Below are 22,820 nucleotides of genomic sequence, written 5' to 3'. Positions count from 1 at the left end.
TCCTACCTAATATTCCTACCACCAACTTTTACCTAATGTGTCTACTAATACTCCTACCTAATGTTACAACCTACTACTTTTACCTAATTCTCCTAGTTAATGCTCCTACCTACTACTTCTTTCTAATACTAATAACTAAAGCTCCTGCCTAATGTTCCTACCTACTTCTATCTATTTCTCCTACTATTTTGCCAAAAGGCAGGGGAAACACAAACCTCACCGCAGGAATATCTAGAGTTGCGAAGAATGAGTTATGTGAGTTAAGTGTTGTCAACTGTTATTTGTGACAAGGAGAGACTGTAAGTTTGTGGACAGAGTACCTAGAGTCCATATGTGGATGATGCAGATAGAAAAGACAGCTTCTACCTATTATATAATAATTTACTTATAATTACCCAACAATTTTCTATGAAAGAGTCCTGGTTTTACCCAGGATTTCTTTCAAGAGGCTCCTGCATCCCAAGGATGTGTTAATTCCAGTAGCAGAAAAATGGGAACTTCATTGGAGAGAGAGATTCTTTGATGATACTGTACTCCTGATGATATAGCCTCACCAAAGGTGGCCTTTCACACATGGTGTTACCTTAAGCAGGCAGATTACTGTAACACCTAATATCATTATAATCAACCAAATGCTGTACTCACCATATGTCAACCTTCTCATTACATGGTTCATTACGAATAACTTCTGGTGCCATCCAAGCCAATGTTCCTGCAAAGCTCATTCTTGTGCTCACATCATTCCATTCCCGGCATGTTCCAAAATCGCTAATCTTTACCTCCTGGTTACTCCCAATGAGAACACTGTAGAACAAGGTGAAAAGTTAGATAAGGAAAAGCATTTAGAGTAATACTCCTCTCCTTAGTAAGAAAAAAGTTTTCTGACAAGTATAATCAACAAAAGAAAAAAAACATCAAATCTCTATTACAGGTACACCACCGATTTTCCAGCAATTGATGGTTCAGTGCCTCCTTTAGTCCGGAGAAAATTACATGAGGGAACTTGAAATTACTGTGGCCACAGATGGCGTTGTGTGTACGGCGCACTTATTTACATTCTTTACACCGCACTTGCTGGTGATGATACCACAATTCTGTGAGATTCTTAGCTTATTTTGCTTAAATTCAACCCTAGCTATGGCTTCTAAGACATATGAGAGTGTCACTCGTGACGTCAAAGGTAAACAACAGAACTGTTGAAAAAATGGACCATGGTGTTTCGGTGCATAAGCAGTGTGACATCTACAGTATTGGTTCATCAACTGTTTATGATATAAGGAGCAAAGGGAGAAAATATTGAAATTCTATGCAGACAGCAATTCAAAGAAGCAAATGACGATTAGAAAAACAGTGAAAGATGGTAAGAGAACTGAGCATGATCGAGTGATGCTGGAACGGTTTCAACAGCATCGGAGTGATGAAGTGGACTTGTCAGGTAGCAAGATAATGGACCAGGCTTAGTTGTTCCATAAAGAACTTAAATTACAACATGAGCATGACTATTGTGAAGGATGGTTTCAAAGATTCAAGAAGTGTCATGGAATTTCATGAATAAACTGTGCAGAGAAAAGCAGTCAGCAAACCACGAAGGAGCTGCCGAGTATGTGGATGAATTTGCAAAACTCGTAGCAGATGAGCACCTCAGTCCTGAGCAGGTGTATAATGCAGATGAAACTACATTATTCTGGCGATGCACATCAAGGAAAACACTAACAACAGAAGACGAAGAAACCCCACAGGATTCAAACAATTTAAAGACAGACTTACCATCTTAGGGTGCTTAAACATTTAATATTTGTTTAATCTAAATTTCTAGCAGTCCATGGTACACTTTAGACATATGGGTTAGAGGTATGGTCATGAATTACTATAACGTGACCATGTTTGGTCCAGCAAAATGGTTAATCCAGCAAGGTGCTGGAACCAAAAGTGCCGGAAAATCAGTGGTGTACCTGTACTGATTTTCTTTTATAGAACAAAAATCTTAATGTCAGTAAATCTTTCATCATTTTGTACCAGCACTATAACAAATCTGAATTTCCCAACCAAAGGTATATGTACCAAAAGTGGTACAAGAAAATCATTCTAATGGTACTTAAGTGTTAATTCTGGAAGTTCTAATCATAAGTGAAAAGAAAAAGGAATAACACAGTTTAAGGAATGTTGGACAGTACAATGAACATGTAATTCTTAGTTACATAGTGCTGTAAATGTACAATTTATCTAAGTATGTCACTAAATTAGACTAAGATTTGAGACAAAATGTGGTACTAACAATAAGTGTTAAGTGATTCATTAAGGTTGAAAACCACAGAAACAGACAACCTTTAAGTTGTTACTTCTTTGTGTTCCTGCTGTTGCCAAGAGACAGTATCCTCTGATGTCAAAACCTCCTTAGGAAGGAGACATGCTAAAGAAACAACAACATAAACCTAAGCCAGTAACCACCAGCCAACTCTGTTCAGCCCAGTAAATGAATGTAGACCTCAAGGACTGTGAATGCATAGCATTAACACTGTACCATGATATTACTGCTATGTATTAATACATACCAATTCTAAATGAAAATCATATTAATCAGTTTCAGTGAGAAATCAATGGCAAACATGAGATTTAACGCCAGTATCATTTGAGGTCTTACTTAGGGCTTTTGAGGTCCCTGTGAATGATCTTGTGTTGGTGTAGATAGTTCATTCCTGATGCTATCTCCTTGGCCCAGTTAGCAACTCTGTCAGGAGGGATGTCACGCCCTTCTTTAAGGAGGTTGTAGAGTGGACCATAGGGGCAATATTCCATCACAATACAATAGCATGGAGCAGCTGTGCATACACCCCTGTGGATATTTAGTAAATATAAACAATATGTATAATGGTTAAATATATGCATTAAAATCCACAAGTATTACTGCTTCTGTTTAACTGTACAATCAATAATAGACAATAGTAATAAAATAATAAGTTCCTGACCATTACATTTATATATAAACAACAGCCAAACATAAAAAAGTGAGTATAACAAAAAGTATATACAAGTAGACAGCAACTGCTATGAGCTTTTCTAGAAAAAAAACAGTAGCTTCATTATCTACACACAATGTCTTATATCCTGTGTAACAATGATCTATTCCACCACAGCATTTCAATAGAAGCATTTATCTAAACATTATATTTCATCTTCAAATAATTTCAACATTTCCTAATTATACACAATGAATTAAACAATGGAACTAGTACATCTCATGAGATTTAACAGACACTTCAAACTATCACTGTTGCAGTTGCTTGCAGATAAAAGGAAGATGAAGATGTGTTCAGAGGAAAATACAGTACAGAAAGAAATAGTGCTGAAAAGTTCTAGTTTAGTATCAGTCCCAAACAGAACATTTCCTGATAAAGCTTTTTACCTGTAACATTAAGTTTCTACATTACTTATGTATGTGATCTGTATGTTCTTCCATTTATCATACCTCCTAGATAAAGAAGCCATCTCAAAATAAGGAACAAGCATCAACCTTTACAAAGAACCTCTCATTTGGGTGGACATCCACAGTTTTGATTGTACCTTAAATAACACTATGTTCAGCCACATACAATATTTCATCAGTTGTTGACAAAAAAAATTATTTTGATCAGTTTTAGTAAGCAGAATTTGATGTAAACATAAACTGAAAATTTGAACTTCACCAGAGGTTCTTAATAACAACATCATATAAGCATCATATATAACATATGATGAAGTGACAGTTTCTAAAGGCAATGAAGAATATGTACACTACATTATGAGCTCAATGCAAGAGAGTTCATTTGATCGTAATATAAATATGTCCTTTGGCCATTTCAACAAAGGCAAACTGTAAACTGGAATAACTGTTAAGAAGCATCAATCAGAAAAACCCTGTCCACACACAACGTAAGGAGAGGAAGGTCAGATGTCAGGTCACACATATATATATATATATATATATATATATATATATATATATATATATCCCTGGGGATAGGGGAGAAAGAATACTTCCCACGTATTCCCTGCGTGTCGTAGAAGGCGACTAAAAGGGGAGGGAGCGGGTGGCTGGAAATCCTCCCCTCTCGTTTTTCTTTTAATTTTCCAAAAGAAGGAACAGAGAAGGGGGCCAGGTGAGGATATTCCCTCTAAGGCCCAGTCCTCTGTTCTTAACGCTACCTCGCTAATGCGGGAAATGGCGAATAGTATGAAAGAAAGAAAGAAAGAAAATATATATATATATATATATATATATGCGCAGGAGGATGGATGTGCTGGAAATGAGATGTTTGAGGACAATGTGTGGTGTGAGGTGGTTTGATCGAGTAAGTAACGTAAGGGTAAGAGAGAGGTGTGGAAATAAAAAGAGCGTGGTTGAGAGAGCAGAAGAGGGTGTTTTGAAATGGTTTGGGCACATGGAGAGAATGAGTGAGGAAAGATTGACCAAGAGGATATATGTGTCGGAGGTGGAGGGAACGAGGAGAAGAGGGAGACCAAATTGGAGGTGGAAAGATGGAGTGAAAAAGATTTTGTGTGATCGGGGCCTGAACATGCAGGAGGGTGAAAGGAGGGCAAGGAATAGAGTGAATTGGAGCGATGTGGTATACAGGGTTTGACGTGCTGTCAGTGGATTGAATCAAGGCATGTGAAGCGTCTGGGGTAAACCATGGAAAGCTGTGTAGGTATGTATATTTGCGTGTGTGGACGTGTGTATGTACATGTGTATGGGGGGGGGGTTGGGCCATTTCTTTCGTCTGTTTCCTTGCGCTACCTCGCAAACGCGGGAGACAGCGACAAAGTATAAAAAAAAAAAAAAAAAAAAAAATATATATATATATATATATATATATATATATATATATATATATATATATATATATATATACATATATGTATGTGATTTGGTAAACAGAGAAGAGGTAGTAAAAGCTTTGCGGAAGATGAAAGCCGGCAAGGCATCAGGTTTGGATGGTATTGCAGTGGAATTTATTAAAAAAGGGGGTGACTGTATTGTTGACTGGTTGGTAAGGTTATTTAATGTATGTATGACTCATGGTGAGGTGCCTGAGGATTGGCGGAATGCGTGCATAGTGCCAATGTACAAAGGCAAAGGGGATAAGAGTGAGTGCTCAAATTACAGAGGTATAAGTTTGTTGAGTATTCCTGGTAAATTATATGGGAGGGTATTGATTGAGAGGGTGAAGGCATGTACAGAGCATCAGATTGGGGAAGAGCAGTGTGGTTTCAGAAGTGGTAGAGGATGTGTGGATCAGGTGTTTGCTTTGAAGAATGTATGTGAGAAATACTTAGAAAAGCAAATGGATTTGTATGTAGCATTTATGGATCTGGAGAAGGCATATGATAGAGTTGATAGAGATGCTCTGTGGAAGGTATTAAGAATATATGGTGTGGGAGGCAAGTTGTTAGAAGCAGTGAAAAGTTTTTATCGAGGATGTAAGGCATGTGTACGTGTAGGAAGAGAGGAAAGTGATTGGTTCTCAGTGAATGTAGGTTTGCGGCAGGGGTGTGTGATGTCTCCATGGTTGTTTAATTTGTTTATGGATGGGGTTGTTAGGGAGGTGAATGCAAGAGTTTTGGAAAGAGGGGCAAGTATGAAGTCTGTTGGGGATGAGAGAGCTTGGGAAGTGAGTCAGTTGTTGTTCGCTGATGATACAGCGCTGGTGGCTGATTCAGGTGAGAAACTGCAGAAGCTGGTGACTGAGTTTGGTAAAGTGTGTGAAAGAAGAAAGTTAAGAGTAAATGTGAATAAGAGCAAGGTTATTAGGTACAGTAGGGTTGAGGGTCAAGTCAATTGGGAGGTGAGTTTGAATGGAGAAAAACTGGAGGAAGTGAAGTGTTTTAGATATCTGGGAGTGGATCTGGCAGTGGATGGAACCATGGAAGCGGAAGTGGATCATAGGGTGGGGGAGGGGGCGAAAATTCTGGGAGCCTTGAAGAATGTGTGGAAGTCGAGAACATTATCTCGGAAAGCAAAAATGGGTATGTTTTGAAGGAATAGTGGTTCCAACAATGTTGTATGGTTGCGAGGCGTGGGCTATGGATAGAGTTGTACGCAGGAGGATGGATGTGCTGGAAATGAGATGTTTGAGGACAATGTGTGGTGTGAGGTGGTTTGATCGAGTAAGTAACGTAAGGGTAAGAGAGATGTGTGGAAATAAAAAGAGCGTGGTTGAGAGAGCAGAAGAGGATGTTTTGAAATGGTTCGGGCACATGGAGAGAATGAGTGAGGAAAGATTGACCAAGAGGATATATGTGTCGGAGGTGGAGGGAACGAGGAGAAGAGGGAGACCAAATTGGAGGTGGAAAGATGGAGTGAAAAAGATTTTGTGTGATCGGGGCCTGAACATGCAGGAGGGTGAAAGGAGGGCAAGGAATAGAGTGAACTGGAGCGATGTGGTATACCGGGGTTGACGTGCTGTCAGTGGATTGAATCAAGGCATGTGAAGCGTCTGGGGTAAACCATGGAAAGCTGTGTAGGTATGTATATCTGCGTGTGTGGACGTATGTATATACATGTGTATGGGGGTGGGTTGGGCCATTTTCTTTCGTCTGTTTCCTTGCGCTACCTCGCAAATGCGGGAGACAGCGGCAAAAAAAAAAAAAATATATATATATATAGATTGGGGTGTCTAAATGTGTGTGGATGTAACCAAGATGTGAAAAAAGGAGAGATAGGTAGTATGTTTGAGGAAAGGAACTTGGATGTTTTCGCTCTGAGTGAAACGAAGCTCAAGGGTAAAGGGGAAGAGTGGTTTGGGAATGTCTTGGGAGGAGTTGTGGGAATATGTGTAAGAAAGTAAATTCTCGATTAATATGGGTAAAACTGAAAGTTGATGGAGAGAGATGGGTGATTATTGGTGCATATGCACCTGGGCATGAGAAGAAAGATCATGAGAGGCAAGTGTTTTGGGAGCAGCTAAATGAGTGTGTTAGTGGTTTTGATGCACACGACAGGGTTATAGTGATGGGTGATTTGAATGCAAAGGTAAGTAATGTGGCAGTTGAGGGAATAATTGGTATACATGGGGTGTTCAGTGTTGTAAATGGAAATGGTGAAGAGCTTGGAGATTTATGTGCTGAAAAATGACTGGTGATTGGGAATACCTGGTTTAAAAAGCGAGATATACATAAGTATACGTATGTAAGTAGGAGAGATGGCCAGAGAGCATTATTGGATTACGTGTTAATTGACAGGCGCGCGAAAGACAGACTTTTGGATGTAAATGTGCTGAGAGGTGCAACTGGAGGGATGTCTGATCATTATCTTGTGGAGGCTAAGGTGAAGATTTGTATGGGTTTTCAGAAAAGAAGAGTGAATGTTGGGGTGAAGAGGGTGGTGAGAGTAAGTGAGCTTGGGAAGGAGACTTGTGTGAGGAAGTACAAGGAGAGACTGAGTACAGAATGGAAAAAGGTGAGAACAATGGAAGTAAGGGGAGTGGGGGAGGAATGGGATGTATTTAGGGAATCAGTGATGGATTGCGCAAAAGATGCTTGTGGCATGAGAAGAGTGGGAGGTGGGTTGATTAGACAGGGTAGTGAGTGGTGGGATGAAGAAGTAAGATTATTAGTGAAAGAGAAGAGAGAGGCATTTGGACGATTTTTGCAGGGAAAAAATGCAATTGAGTGGGAGATGTATAAAAGAAAGAGACAGGAGGTCAAGAGAAAGGTGCAAGAGGTGAAAAAGAGGGCAAATAAGAGTTGGGGTGAGAGAGTATCATTAAATTTTAGGGAGAATAAAAAGATATTCTGGAAGGAGGTAAATAAAGTGCGTAAGACAAGGGAGCAAATGGGAACTTCAGTGAAGGGCGCAAATGGGGAGGTGATAACAAGTAGTGGTGATGTGAGAAGGAGATGGAGTGAGTATTTTCAAGGTTTGTTGAATGTGTTTGATGATAGAGTGGCAGATATAGGGTGTTTTGGTCGAGGTGGTGTGCAAAGTGAGAGGGTTAGGGAAAATGATTTGGTAAACAGAGAAGAGGTAGTAAAAGCTTTGCGGAAGATAAAAGCCGGCAAGGCAGCAGGTTTGGATGGTATTGCAGTGGAATTCATAAATAAAAGGGGGTGACTGTATTGTTGACTGGTTGGTAAGGTTATTTAATGTATGTATGACTCATGGTGAGGTGCCTGAGGATTGGCGGAATGCGTGCATAGTGCCATTGTACAAAGGCAAAGGGGATAAGAGTGAGTGCTCAAATTACAGAGGCATAAGTTTGTTGAGTATTCCTGGTAAATTATATGGGAGGGTATTGATTGAGAGGGTGAAGGCATGTACGGAGCATCAGATTGGGGAAAAGCAGTGTGGTTTCAGAAGTGGTAGAAGATGTGTGGATCAGGTGTTTGCTTTGAAGAATGTTTGTGAGAAATACTTAGAAAAGCAAATGGATTTGTATGTAGCATTTATGGATCTGGAGAAAGAATATGATAGAGGTGATAGAGATGCTCTGTGGAAGGTATTAAGAATATTTGGTGTGGGAGGCAAGTTGTTAGAAGCAGTGAAAAGTTTTTATCGAGGACGTACGGCATGTGTACGTGTAGGAAGAGAGGAAAGTGATTGGTTCTCAGTAAATGTAGGTTTGCGGCAGGGGTGTGTGATGTCTCCATGGTTGTTTAATTTGTTTATGGATGGAGTTGTTAGGGAGGTGAATGCAAGAGTTTTGGAAAGAGGGGCAAGTATGAAGTCTGTTGTGGATGAGACAGCTTGGGATGTGAGTCAGTCGTTGTTCGCTGATGATACAGCGCTGGTGGCTGATTCATGGGAGAAACTGCAGAAGCTGGTGACTGAGTTTGGTAAAGTGTGCGAAAGAAGAAAGTTAGGAGTAAATGTGAATAAGAGCAAGGTTATTAGGTACAGTAGGGTTGAGGGCCAAGTCAATTGGGAGGTAAGTTTGAATGGAGAAAAACTGGAGGAAGTAAAGTGTTTTAGATATCTGGGAGTGGATCTGGCAGTGGATGAAACCATGGAAGCAGAAGTGAATCATAGGGTGGGGGAGGGGGCAAAAATCCTGGGAGCATTGAAGAATGTGTGGAAGTCGAGAGCATTATCTCAGAAAGCAAAAATGGGTATGTTTGAAGGAATAGTGGTTCCAACAATGTTGTATGGTTGCGAGGCGTGGGCTATGGATAGAGTTGTGCACAGGAGGGTGGATGTGCTGGAAATGAGATGTTTGAGGACAATGTGTGGTGTGAGGTGGTTTGATCGAGTAAGTAATGTAAGGGTAAGAGAGATGTGTGGAAATAAAAAGAGTGTGGTTGAGAGAGCAGAAGAGGGTGTTTTGAAATGGTTTGGGCACATGGAGAGAATGAGTGAGGAGAGATTGACCAAGAGGATATATGTGTCGGAGGTGGAGGGAACGAGGAGAAGTTGGAGACTAAATTGGAGGTGGAGAGATGGAGTGAAAAAGATTTTGAGTGATCAGAGCCTGAACATGCAGGAGGGTGAAAGGCAGGCAAGGAATAGAGTGAACTGGATCGATGTGGTATACCGGGGTTGACATGCTGTCAGTGGATTGAATCAGGGCATGTGAAGCGTCTGGGGTAAACCATGGAAAGTTGTGTGGGGCCTGGATGTGGAAAGGGAGCTGTGGTTTCGGGCATTATTGCATGACAGCTGGAGACTGAGTGTGAACGAATGGGGCCTTTGTTGTCTTTTCCTAGTGCTACCTCGCACACATGAGGGGGGAGGGGGATGGTATTCCATGTGTGGCGAGGTGGCGATGGGAATGAATAGGGGCAGACAGTGTGAATTGTGTGCATGGGTATATATGTATGTGTCTGTGTGTGTATATATATATGTGTGTACATTGAGATGTATAGGTATGTATATTTGCGTGTGTGGGCGTGTGTGTGTGTGTACATTGTGTATGGGGGTGGGTTGGGCCATTTCTTTCATCTGTTTCCTTGCGCTACCTCGCAAACGCAGGAGACAGCAACAAAGCAAAAAAAAAAATAAAACAAATATATATATATATATATATATATATATATATATATATATATATATATATATATATATATATATATATATATATATATATATTATACTTAACCGCTGTCTCCCGTGTTAGCGAGGTAGCACAAGGAAACAGATGAGGAATGGCCCAACCCGCCCACATACACATGTATACACATAAACATCCACACGTGCACATATACATACATATACATTTCAATGTATACAACACATACATATATACACATTTACATATCCATACTTGCTGCCTTCATCCATTCCTGTCACCAACCCTCCACACATGAAATAGCATCCTCCACCTCCAGCAACGCAGCTCCAGGAAAAGACAAAAAAGCCACGTTCATTCACACTCAGTCTCTAGCTGTCATGTATAATGCACTCCAACCACAGCTCCCTTTCCACATTTAGGCCCCACAGACCTTTCCATGGTTTACCTCAGATGCTTCACATGCCCTGGTTCAATCCGCTGACAGCACGTCAAACCTGGTATACCACATCGTTCCAATTCACTCTATTCCTTGCTCATCCTTCACCCTCCTGCATGTTCAGGCCCCGATCGCTAAAAATCTTTTTCACTCCATCCTTCCACCTCCAATTTGGTCTCCTGCTTCTCCTTCTTCCCTCTACCTATGACACATATATCCCCTTTGTCAGTCTTTCCTCACTCATTCTCTCCATGTGTACATACCATTTCAAAACACCCTCTTCTGCTCTCTCAACCACACTATTTTTATTACCACACATCTCTCTTACCCTTCAATTACTTACTCAATCAAACCACCTCCCAACACATATTGTCCTCAAACATTTCATTTCCAACACATCCACCCTCCTCCACACAAACCCTATAGCCCATGCCTTGCAACCTTATAACATTGTTGGAACCACTATTCCTTCAAACATTCCCATTTTTGCTCTCTGAGATAATGTTCTCGCCTTCTACACATTATTTTAATTATACTTGACTGCCATTTCCTGCATCAGCAAGATAGCACAAGGAAACAGACAAAGAATGGCCCATCCACTCGTATACACATATATATACACATGTAGGTGTGATATCACCGTGGCTTTTTTACATAGACTTGGATGGTGTGATAAGAGAGATGAAAGCAAAACTAGGGAAAAGGGAAGCAGAGATGGAGTGTGGCAGTAAGATTTGGTGGCTAGTGGCAAGCCTGTTTGCGTTTTACCGTGTTGTTTGCGGAGAATGAAAAGGGGTTGCAGAAGGTTGTAAGTGTGTATCATGATGAGTGTAAGTGGAGGAGATTGAAGGTAAATGCAAGTTAAAGTATAGTAATAGTGTATGAAAGAAAACGTAGGGAAAGTACAGATTTTGTAAAACCATATAGTGAAAAAAGAAAGTGTACTAAATTGTGCTGTGGATATGGGGGGAAAGATACTGGAAGTGAGAGAATTTCAGTATCTGGGAGATGTCTTGGGTAGTGTGGTGATATGGAAGGAGAGATAAGGGAGAGAGCAGTACAGGGTAGAAGAGTCATTGGGTTCCTTAATAAAATAATAAAGGGTAGAGGTGTAAGTATGGAAGTGAAGAGAGGATTAAGGGACAGCACAATCCTCCCAACACTAACCTGTACAGCCAAAACATGGACATGGAATGAGGCACAGAGGTCAAGAATCCAGGCTGTAGAAATGAGCTATTTGAGAAGAGCATGTGGTGTGATTAGATGGAACAAAGAAAGAAATGAAAGGGTGTATGAGAGATGTGGCATGGCAAGGAATGCAAAGGGAATGAACTGTTGTGTGGTAAAATGGGTGAAACATAATACTTTGAGTTGGTTTGGGCATGTGGAAAGAATGCAAGACTGGGAGTTTAAAAGGAGTGCATGACGGTACAATTTAAGGGGTTAGTGTGAGTGGAAGACCACCTGTGACATGAGCAAATAGGGTGGAGGAATACTGGAGGGAGAAAAATAGAGGAAGAATGCATGGAAAGGTGTATGTGAGGGAAACATGTCAGGACAGGGATAAGTGGACACTCTTTTGCCACGGCCACCCCTTGATAGGAGTTCCCAGAGGGAATGGGCATCAAAGATATAAACAGATAGATAGATACTCACCCCAACTCTCATTTGCTCTCTCTTTCAACCCCAGCACCTTCAATTTGACTGTCTCCCACTTTCTCTTGTACATCATCTAATCACTTGCACTCCCTCTATGTAAGTAACACCCATATACCTATATTTTGTCTTTCACTGCTCAATACCATTTTTAAGATGCCCATGCACCTTCTGCATGCCACTCGCATATCAGCACTGCTTTACTTCGCACTCCTCACCCACTCCCCTAATTTCATCTACTCTCATTTGGTATCTCTTCACCACCCTACACATAAAATATACTTTATATTTTATCATATATACTAATTCTAATACACAAATTCTTACTTTCTATGTAATTTCTGCCTACATCTTTACATAAAACTTATTTAGCAAAATAAATTGAACAAATCATCTTATCACATAATCAATAATGAATGTATTCCTCTCATTACCAAAAGGTAAATAATAATATTACAGGAATTGTTTGTATATTCTAAAACTAACTAAATTTTCATAAGTGGTGGTTTACTTGGGGATAGAGTGTGGGAGACTGCATAATGCACAACTTTTATGATGATATACTGTATATGAGCAACAGAGGAATGTAATATTTTTTCCAGCTAAGGTGAGAGAGTGCTAGAGACATCTATGGATAACTGGTAGAATCAAACATTATCTGGGAATTCATATGAAGGCAGAAACCATTACATCATCAACTGAAAATAACAGCAGTGAACTGTGCATTGTCAAACAATTACCACAGCAGTTTAAGGGTTAAAAATCAAGTATTTCTTGGTTAGAAAAAAAATGCTATTGAACAGATTGGCTAATCCTAACTAAAGGTAGTATGGGTGAAGTAGATGAAGTGAGTATCTATAAACAGTGCAAAACCAGCCACCACAGTGTTTTTTAGGCTATTTTAGCCTGACACAGCGCTCTGCCCTCCAGCATGGTGCCTTGCCCTTTTTCAGATTTGTAAATGACACCTTGCACTAACTGGGGGTAAGAAATTGTAGCACTTGCCAAAATATGAAGAAATTTAGTAAAGACATGTAATTATGCAGGTTTTAGAATATTCTTATTGAAAATCTAAATACATGTTCAAAAATTGTTCCTTGCATAAAGGCAAAATCTGCCCTGAAAATGGCATTTTCATACATAGCTGCCTTTTTTTGGCATAGTTGCCCGTTTCTGTCTTGTGCATCTTGCCCTTAAGAAATCACAGGTAAAACCCTATACCATAGTCACAACTGGGTTATCAAGGCCTCCTGGCAGCTACAGTGACTATGGCCATCCAACAGAGCATGCAGTATTCAACATGCAGCAGAAAGCACATTGCTTGATCGTGGACAACAGCACTGAATGTTCAGCAAGCTACCTACTGTAATTAGTATATGAAACCTATAATGGAATATGCCTATCAAGTTTGGTTACCTCACTCAAAAAAGAACAAGGAACTAACAGAGAAGTTCTTGAGATCAATAATGTTGGTTCTTTAAATAAGAGTGCAGAGTTTAGAGGCCTTAAATTTTTCTACCACACAAAATAGAGTAAATGAAGAAACATGACCACATCTATCAAGTTTCTTGAAACATGTAAATATGGATGAAAAGAGATACTTCTTTAGTTTCAGGGTAGTGACTAAAAGAAATATGATGTGTGATGTAAATATGAATGTTAACAGTATGGAAAACTTTAAAAAGTGTATAACAGAACAAAGTTCATGGGGTTTGGCCCCAAGCATATAAAACTCCCAACCCCCACTGTACAAGTAGGTAATATCAAGCAACAGTTAGGGTCTTTTGTACAGGATATAATCAAAGCCCCACTGAGATTCCATTAAGAAACTGTCCAAACAAAGGATCTCAAATATACCCTCCCCCATGACAAACAACCTCCACTAATTAAGGCATGGGAACCTTAGACCTCAGGATCTGTCTTCACCTATCAAAAACAGATTTATGAGATAACTGCAACAACTATCAATGACAAGCAGGCAACTGAAAAAGAGAATGAAGGTAAGTGGGCCTCTCAACCACTTGAACCAAAGTCATGATATCTAACAAAACAATTCTGTACAATACCCATGTAATTATAACATTTAGGACATTCTATAAATAAGACCATATCCCAGGCCAATACAAACAGTACCTCCACTATCAAAATATTCATTATTTCTAAATAAAAAAATAGAAAAGAAAAGCCCCAAAAAGCAAAGAATCCATAACATTTGATAGACAATGGGTAAGCTGACCTAAGAAACCCAAATAAGTTGTCAGGTTGTGTCCATACTGAATACCCTGAGCCAAAAAAAATAAAAATAAACAAAAAATACTCTACAATGCATAAACAAATGGTAAGAAATGAGAGAGAGAGAGAGAGAGAGAGAGAGAGAGAGAGAGAGAGAGAGAGAGAGAGAGAGAGAGAGAGAGAGAGAGAGAGAGAGAGAGAGAGAGAGAGAGAGAGAGAGAGAGAGAGAGAGAGAGAGAGAGAGAGAGAGAGAGAGAGAGAGAGAGAGAGAGAGAGAGAGAGAGAGAGAGAGAGAGAGAGAGAGAGAGAGAGAGAGAGAGAGAGAGAGAGAGAGAGAGAGAGAGAGAGAGAGAGAGAGAGAAGAACCTCAATCATGTAATAGGCCTGGGAGGGTTGCTATATGGCTGGTGGATCATCAGCCAGGATCATGGTTAATCTGTTGGTTGATTATAGGGAATCCTCATGGATACTCCCAACTTTTGGGAGCAAAAGCAGTAACCCCCACTGAGAGAGAGCTTTCTCAGATGCTCATAGGACTCTGTCCATACATGAGAAATAAGAGAAAATTAGATGGTAACTTGGCATTGTTGGGATTAGGATAACAGAGAATGTAACGAACAAAGATCAATGAAAAAGATATGCAGAGCAAAAAAGCTTTTTAACAGATGTATGGATGAAAGCCTTTTTGGATAACATGAACAAGTATCATACCTGACAAATGATAAGCTAGTGAATATTTATGGTGGTTCAAGATACAAGGTTAAAAGGTAGATTGAGAAAAACTGTAAGATGCTGTGAACAAGCTGTTTAGATTTGTTAGCAAGCTGTTTAGATTCATTAGTTTTTCAGATGAGGTTGCTAGAGGAGTGAAAATGACCAACATGCAGAAGAGACATTTCATTTGAAAGTTAATCCAATGCAAAAAAAAAAAAACAATATAAAAAGCGCTTATACTAGAGAGGAACAACACTTTTATCATACTGGATGTAAAATGAGGATCTGTGTGACTGAAATGAGAAGTTATATGCATTTGATCCATCCTGTACAAATGGAACTGGAGTTAAAGGAGACAAAAAGAACTTGAGTTAGAGATAACAGAAAAATAAGACTGAAGTTAAAGGTAATAGACAGATGGGGGTGGACTTAACCAAATAAGAAGACAGAGAGAATCATTAAATTTCAAATGCTGGAACGTAATCTTGTTTTCAACTGCACTTATCCATAACTTATGATACTCACAGGAATTGTACAATGTTGGGGTGATTAAGCTTTCTTAAGTGGGTGATATCCGTTTCTTTCTGTTCTCGCACCTTCTTGATGGCAACCCAGTTTCCCCTTAGCTGGCCACGAAACACAGCACCCTGAGCACCAGAGCCAAGCCACTGCAGATTCGATACCTCTTCAAAGGGGATCTCCCAGTTGTCAGCTGCAAATGAATCACAATGGTTAACCAAATAAATTAGGAGTTCAACATACAAAACAAGTAACCCTTACTAGTCTCTTTCACAAAAAGGGTGCAGTTTAAAAGGAAAATGCAAATATAAGCCAAACAACTTCATTTCTTAATTAAACCCATGAGGCAGACAGTTATGGAACAACATGCTTGAAGTGAAAAACATACACAACTGTATACAAAATAAGCTTATCATATTAAATTATATGAGATAAACAGAAAAAGATGCTGGTGGAACGAAAGATAGAGAGATCAAGACAGAAAAAGAAAGAGTTGGAAAAGACAGAAAGGGATGTGCAAGGAAATGAAAATAGGGTGACTAAAAGGGGGTAGAGAGTTGAAGAAAGCAAGAAAATGGAAGGGAAGAAAAGAAAGATGGAAATGGAGAACAAGGAAAGAGACAAAGCAGAAAGACAGAAAGGAATGGAGTGTAAATAAGAATAGGATGAAAGAAAGAAGACTGAGAGAGGAATATGTTACAATTTTCTGAATAAAAATGTTATATTAAAAAGTACTTAACAGTTTTTTGCATATTCTGAATTTGTTAATATGAGCTCATGTAATTTTGAGTGATGCTTATAATAATGTACACAAACATATGATGAGTTGCTTACAAAACAGAACACCACATTCAGATGAATAATGAACATGAAGTTAACTGTGCAACAATGTACAGCTAATCCAGGAAATATATGTAGTATCACTAACCAGAGCACTACAAACCTCAAGTACTGGATTATGAAATTACACTCCCACATGGTGAAACCATACCATCACAGCTACGTTTCATCTAGTCCACTGTATCCCATTTAGCAACAATGACCCTGTTTAATCTGTAACTTAAGTCATGCACCAGTAGGTAGACAGTTTCAACCTTCTTGGAAGGAAGTCCAATGCATCTGGTTTTCCACCAGAGAACGATCTTGAATAATTCTCCAGGGCCCCAACATAACAAACATAGTGGCCATCTCTAAACAGTTAACAGATCAGTGTGGCCAAAGCATCTTCAACCTATATAGATCAGGGAATCAAGATGTACTCAAACACTCCATTGGCTCTCACACTCAATATGTGCCCAGTGTCTGGAAATGTTGTCCCATCCCAAGTATTCTGACCCCTGCCTCTTCAGAAAGACTTAAATGGGATATTTCAACCACCTATATTACCAATTAGCTTGAACTAGAGGAGCTGTGGCCACCCCCTCCAGTAAAATAAAGCATAAACTGCTCTCAACTACTAAATCAGGACCTCAGCAATGCCTCCTCCCTTTTGCAGAAACTCCATGAGACTTGGCAGTCATATAAATGTCCCAAAGAATGCCTGCCTCACTCTTTACACCTGCATCAGCACCACAGGAACCTTGTCAACTTCATCCCACTTACCTCACCTTCTTACCTGATCCTGCTGCATAACCCTCTCCTAAACCTCACAATCACAAAAGAAATTGGCTACATATAATAATGAAAAAATAACAAAACATTTTTGAAAGTAATATCTAAATAATAGTAACTCACACTGCGCTTGTTTCTCACTGAGGGCCGTCTTCCCAATGATGGTCCACACTGGCCTGAGGCAGCCAATGATACCTTCTAACCAGCTAAGCCTCTGGCCATCCCTGTATCGGACATGGACACCAGTTGGGGAGTCTGGGCTAGTTTCCTCACAGCCCTCCTCGTGTGGGAGTCGGGCTGGTGGCTCTAGAGGAGTTGACCGCTGTGAGTGGAGTTGCAGATTGTGGAGCTCTTCCTCCATTCGCAGCATACTGGTGAAAGATATAAAGCCTTTACTACTTAGGTGAAAGATAAAGATGTTAGAATTTTGTATAAAACACTTATTTTCTAAAAAATTAATTCAGAAATCTAGAAATGTCATGTGGGTAGTTTAATTATATAGGGAAGTTTGTAATCTTAATGGAAGCCCATGAACATTAGTTTTCTAAAAACTATTCTCTACAGAATAAGGAAGGAGTACAAGTGATCGGGAGACATACAAGAGAAAGTGGCACATCAAGAGAAGGGTACAACAAATGAAACAGAGGGCAAATGAGAGTTGGGGTAAGTATCAGCAAACTTCAGGGGAATAGGAAAATGTTTAGGAAGCAGGTTAATAGTATTAGAAAAACAAGAGAACAAATAGGAACATCAATGGAGGGGGCAAATGGGGAAATGGTATCAAGCCGAGAGGAGGTGATGAGGAGATGAAGCGAATATTGTTGTTGAATGTGTTCAGCGATGGGTTGGCAAATGTGGGATGCTTTGATTGCTGACCTATATGAAGTGAAGAGTTATAGAAAGGGGTTTACTGAGAATAAGTGACAAAAACGTTGCATAAGATGAAGTGTGTCAAAGCAGATGGAGTGGATGGTACTGAGTTTTAATTTCCTAATAAGGTGATTATGTTGCTGATTAGTTAGTTAGAATTTCAGTCTATGTATGGTTCATGGCACTACACAGGCAGGATGCCTGTATAGTGCCTTTGCATAAAGGCAAAGAGTACAAAAGTAACAGTTCATATTACAGAGGTATATGTTTGTTGAGTGTAGCTGATAACTTTTATGGGAAGGTGGTGATTGACAGGGTAGTGGCAAACAAAGAGCTTCACACTGGAGAGGAATAGAGAGGCTCTAGGAATGGCAGATGTGTATATCAAGTGTTTGCACTGAAGAATCTGTGTGAAAAATACTTAAAGGAACTGAGAACCGTTACAATATTTATGGATCTGGAGAATGAATATAATACAGTTGATAGAAATGCTCTGTGGAAAGTACTGCAAATATATAGTGATTACCATTTGTGATCACTATTGTTGTGTTATGGGGAGAGAGCTCTATATCTGTGTGCTTCATCTCTTAGTCTTGTGTACATGCATTGTGTTTTCTTCAATATATGCACACACACACACACCAGCCTATGCCAGGCGTAGGAGGGAAGCTGTGAGAGGCAGCAGATCTTTTATCAAAAGAGTAAGGAATGTGTGTGAGCAGGAAGAGAGGAGGGTGAGTGTTCCCAGAAGGTGGGTCTGTGTAAGGGGTGTGTGATGTCACCATGGCTGTTTGACTGGTTTATGGATAGGACAGTGAAAAGGTGAATGCACAGGACTTGCAGTGAGGAGCAGGTATGCAATCTGTTGGGGAAGAGAGGATCAGGGAGGTGAGTCAGTTGTTTGCTGATGACATGGCACTGGTAGCAGATTCAAGTCAGAAATTGCAGAGAATGGTGTTTGACCTTGGGGAGTATATGAAAGGAGAATTGAGAGTAAATGTGAACAAGTACAAGGCTATAAGGTATAGTAGTGATGAGGAATAGGTTATTTGGAATGTGAGTTTGAATGGAGAATCCTTGGAGGAAGTCAGGTGTTTTAGATATCTAAGAGTGGATGTGGCAGCGAATGGAAACAAGAGAGGTGCAGTAAGGCATAGGGTGGGTGAGGGTACAAAGGCCCTAGATGCATTGAGGAATGAGTAAAAAGAGAGGTCAGTGTCTTTAAGGGCAATGATGAGTATGTTTAATGGTTCAGTAGTCTTATTGGTGCTGTATAGATGCAAGGCATGGGCCTTAGGTAAAAAATGTAAAAAAGAGGATAGATGTGATGGAAATGAAATGTCTGAAAACAATATATGGTGTGAGGGTTGATGGAATAAGAATTGACATGGAAAGAGAGAGATGTGGCATTAAGAGGAGTTTGTATGAGAGCTGAAGAGGGTGTGCTGGAATGGTTTAGACATATAAAGAAGATCAATGAGGAGAGGATGACTATGAGCATATACACGTCAGAAGTGGACAAAACAAGGAAAAGGGAGGGGAACCAAGGAGAGTTGGAAGGATGAAGTGAAGATGCTTTGAAGATCCAGGGCCTGAACATGCAAATGGGTTTGGCAAGAAAAGCAAAAGGCAGAGCAAACTGGAGCAATGTGGTATTAGGGGCAGAACCTGGGAATATGAATCGTATGGGAAAACTACAAAAAGGTCTATGGGACCTGGTTGTGGACAAGGAGCGCTGGTTTTAGTGCATTAGATATGACAGCAAGAGTGTGGATGAGAGTGAATAGCATCATGCATTGTCCAGTTCTCACACCAAGGGGAAGTGATAACAGGTAGTGATGAAAGGAGGAGACGCAGTGAGTATCTTAAAGGTCTGTTGAATGTGTTTGGTGATACAGTGATGTAGGGTATTTTGATTGGGGTGGTATGCAAAGTGAGAGAGTTAGGGAGTTGGGGTTTGGTGAACAAAGAAGAGGTGGTGAAAGCCTTGTGGAAGATGAAATCCGGCAAGGCAGAGGGTTTGGATGGTATTGCAGTTGAATCCATTAAGAAGGGGGGCGAATGTGTTGTTGATTGGATGGGAAGAATATTCAATGTATGTATGGATAATGGTGAAGTGCCTGAGGATTGGCAAAATGCATGTATAGTGCCACTTTACAAAGGCAAAGAGGATAAAGGTGAGTGTTCAAACTACAGATGCATAAGTTTGTTGAGTATTCCTGGAACATTCAACAGGAGGGTATCAATTAAGAGGGTGAAGTCATGTACTGAGCATTAGATTGGGGAGGAGCAGTGTGGTTTCAGAAGTGGTAGAGGATGTGTAAATTAGGTGTTTGCTCTGAAGAACATATGTGAGAAATCCTTAGAGAAACTGACGGATCTGTATTTGGCATTTATGGATCTGAAGAAGGCATATGAGAGGGTGAATGGAGATGTTTTGTAGAAGGTCTTAGAGTATTCAGTGTGGGAGGTAAGCTGTTAGAAGCAGTGAGAAGTTTTTATCAAGGTTGCAAGGCACGTGTATGCGTAGGAAGATAGGAGTGTGATGGGTTCCCAGTGAAAGTCAGTCTGTGGCAGGGGTGTGCGATGTCACCATGGTTGTTTAATTTGTTTAAGGATGGAGTGGTTAGGGAGGTAAATGCAAGTTTTGGAGACAGGGTGTGAGTATGCAGTCTGTTGGGGATGAGAGGGCCTGGGAACTAAGTTGTTTGCCGATGATACAGCGTTGGTGGCTGATTCGAGTGAGAAACTGCATAAGTTTGTGACTGGTTTGGAAAAGTGTGAAATGAGAAACTTGAGGGTGAATGTGAATAAGAGAAAGGTTATTAGGTTCAGCAGGACTGAGGCACAAGTTAGTTGGGGTGTGAGTTTGAATGGAGAGAAATGGGAGGAAATGGTATTTTAGACATCTGGGAGTGGACTTAGCAGGGTATGGAACCATGGAACTAGAAGTGAGTCATAGGGTGGGGCAGGGAGCGAAGGTTCTGCGAGCAATGAAGAATGTGTGGAAAGAAGAACGTCATCTCAGAGTACAAATATGGGTGTTTAAAGGAATAGTAGCTCCAACAATATTATATGGTTGCGAGGCATGGGCTATAGATAGGGTAGTACGGAGGAGGGTGGATGTGTTGGAAATGAATTGTTCAAGGTCAATATGTGGTGTGAGGTGGTTTGATCAAGTAAGTAATGAAAGGGAAAGAGAGATGTGTGGTAATAAAAAGAGTGCACTTGAGAAAGCACAAGAGGATATGTTGAAATTGTTCGGATACATGGAGAGAATGAGTGAGGAAAGACTGACCAAGAGGATATATGTGTCAGAAGTGGAGGGAACAAGGAGAAGCGGGAGACCAAATTGGAGGTGGAAGGATGGAGTGAAAAAGATTTTGAGCGATTGGGGCCTGAACATGCAGGAGGTGAAAAGCTTGCAAGGAATAGAGTGAATTGGTACGATGTGGTATACCGGGGTCGATGTGCTGTCAATGGGCTGAACCAGGGGGTGAGAAACGTCTAGGATACACCACGGAAAGGTCTGTGGGACCTGGATGTGGATAGGGAGCTGTACTTTCGGTGCATTACATATGACAGCTAGAGACTTAGTGTGAATGAATGTGGCCTTTTCTTCTTTTGTCTGTTTTCCTGGTGCTACCTCGCTGAAGCAGGGGATAGCAATGCTGTTTCCTGTGGGGCGGGGTAACCCCAAGAATGGATGAAGGCAAGCAAATATGAATATATACATGTGTTTATATGTCTGGGTATGTGTATATACATGTGTATATGATGATATGTATATGTATGTATATGTGCGTGTATGGGCGTTTGTGTATATACGTGTATACGAATGGATGTGCCATTCTTCGCTTGTTTGCTGGCACAACCTAGCTGACGCAGGAAACAGCGATTAAGCAGGAATAATATATATATATATATATATATATATATATATATATATATATATATATATATTTCCAAAAGAAGGAACAGAGAAGAGGGCCATGTGAGGATATTCCCTTAGAGGCCTAATCCTCTGTTCCTAACGCTACCTTGCTAATGCGGGAAATGGCGAATAGTTTGAAAGAAAAAGAAAGATATATATATATATATATATATATATATATATATATATATATATATATATATATATATATATATATATATATTCTTTTTCTTTCATACTATTCGCCATTTCCCGCATTAGCGAGGTAGCGTCAAGAACAGAGGACTTGGCCCCTGAGGGAACATCCCCACGTGGCCCCCTTCTCTGTTCCTTCTTTTGGAAAATTAAAAAAAAAATGAGAGGGGAGGATTTCCAGCCCCCCGCTCCCTTCCCTTTTAGTCGCCTTCTACGACACGCAGGGAATACGTGGGAAGTATTCTTTCTCCCCTATCCCCAGGGATAATATATATATATATATATATATATATATATATATATATATATATATATATATATATATATATATACATATATATCGTTAATGGGATGGCCTTGATTAGGGCCTCAGCTGCCCCTGTCGTCTCAGATAACATAAACAAAAATACACACTAGGCCACATCACTGCGATACCTAAACCCTATGATGAAAGCCTGCTCGATATTTGGTTCTGAATCAGATCTGCGCGATATATGGCACTGCAGATAACGTCTGAGTTATATATATATATATATATATATATATATATATATATATATATATATATATATATATATATATATATATAACTCAGACGTTATATATATATATATACGTATATAGACGTATATAGACGTATATATATATATATATATATATATATATATAT

At 39.9% G+C, this 22,820-nt stretch overlaps 1 protein-coding gene across 14 annotated transcripts in view; it reads right to left on the bottom strand.

Moving 5' to 3' along the window:
• Positions 1 to 22,820, bottom strand: part of wnd (Mitogen-activated protein kinase kinase kinase 13 wallenda) — a 436,263-nt gene that overhangs the window by 72,304 nt on the left and 341,139 nt on the right. For all 14 annotated transcript variants that reach the window (XM_071659723.1, XM_071659719.1, XM_071659722.1 and 11 more), the window contains 4 exons: positions 17,275 to 17,522; positions 15,547 to 15,733; positions 2,642 to 2,833; positions 646 to 804 (listed from right to left, as the gene is read on the bottom strand). In XM_071659723.1, coding sequence (XP_071515824.1) covers positions 646 to 804; positions 2,642 to 2,833; positions 15,547 to 15,733; positions 17,275 to 17,522 — 786 coding nt within the window. The remainder of the gene's footprint in view (positions 1 to 645; positions 805 to 2,641; positions 2,834 to 15,546; positions 15,734 to 17,274; positions 17,523 to 22,820) is intronic.

Source organism: Panulirus ornatus, chromosome 68, assembly GCF_036320965.1.
Source record: "Panulirus ornatus isolate Po-2019 chromosome 68, ASM3632096v1, whole genome shotgun sequence".
NCBI classification, from domain to species: Eukaryota; Metazoa; Arthropoda; class Malacostraca; order Decapoda; family Palinuridae; genus Panulirus; species Panulirus ornatus.
The sequence above is the reverse complement of the archived record's forward strand: the minus strand, read 5'-3'. Positions and strand labels throughout refer to the sequence as shown.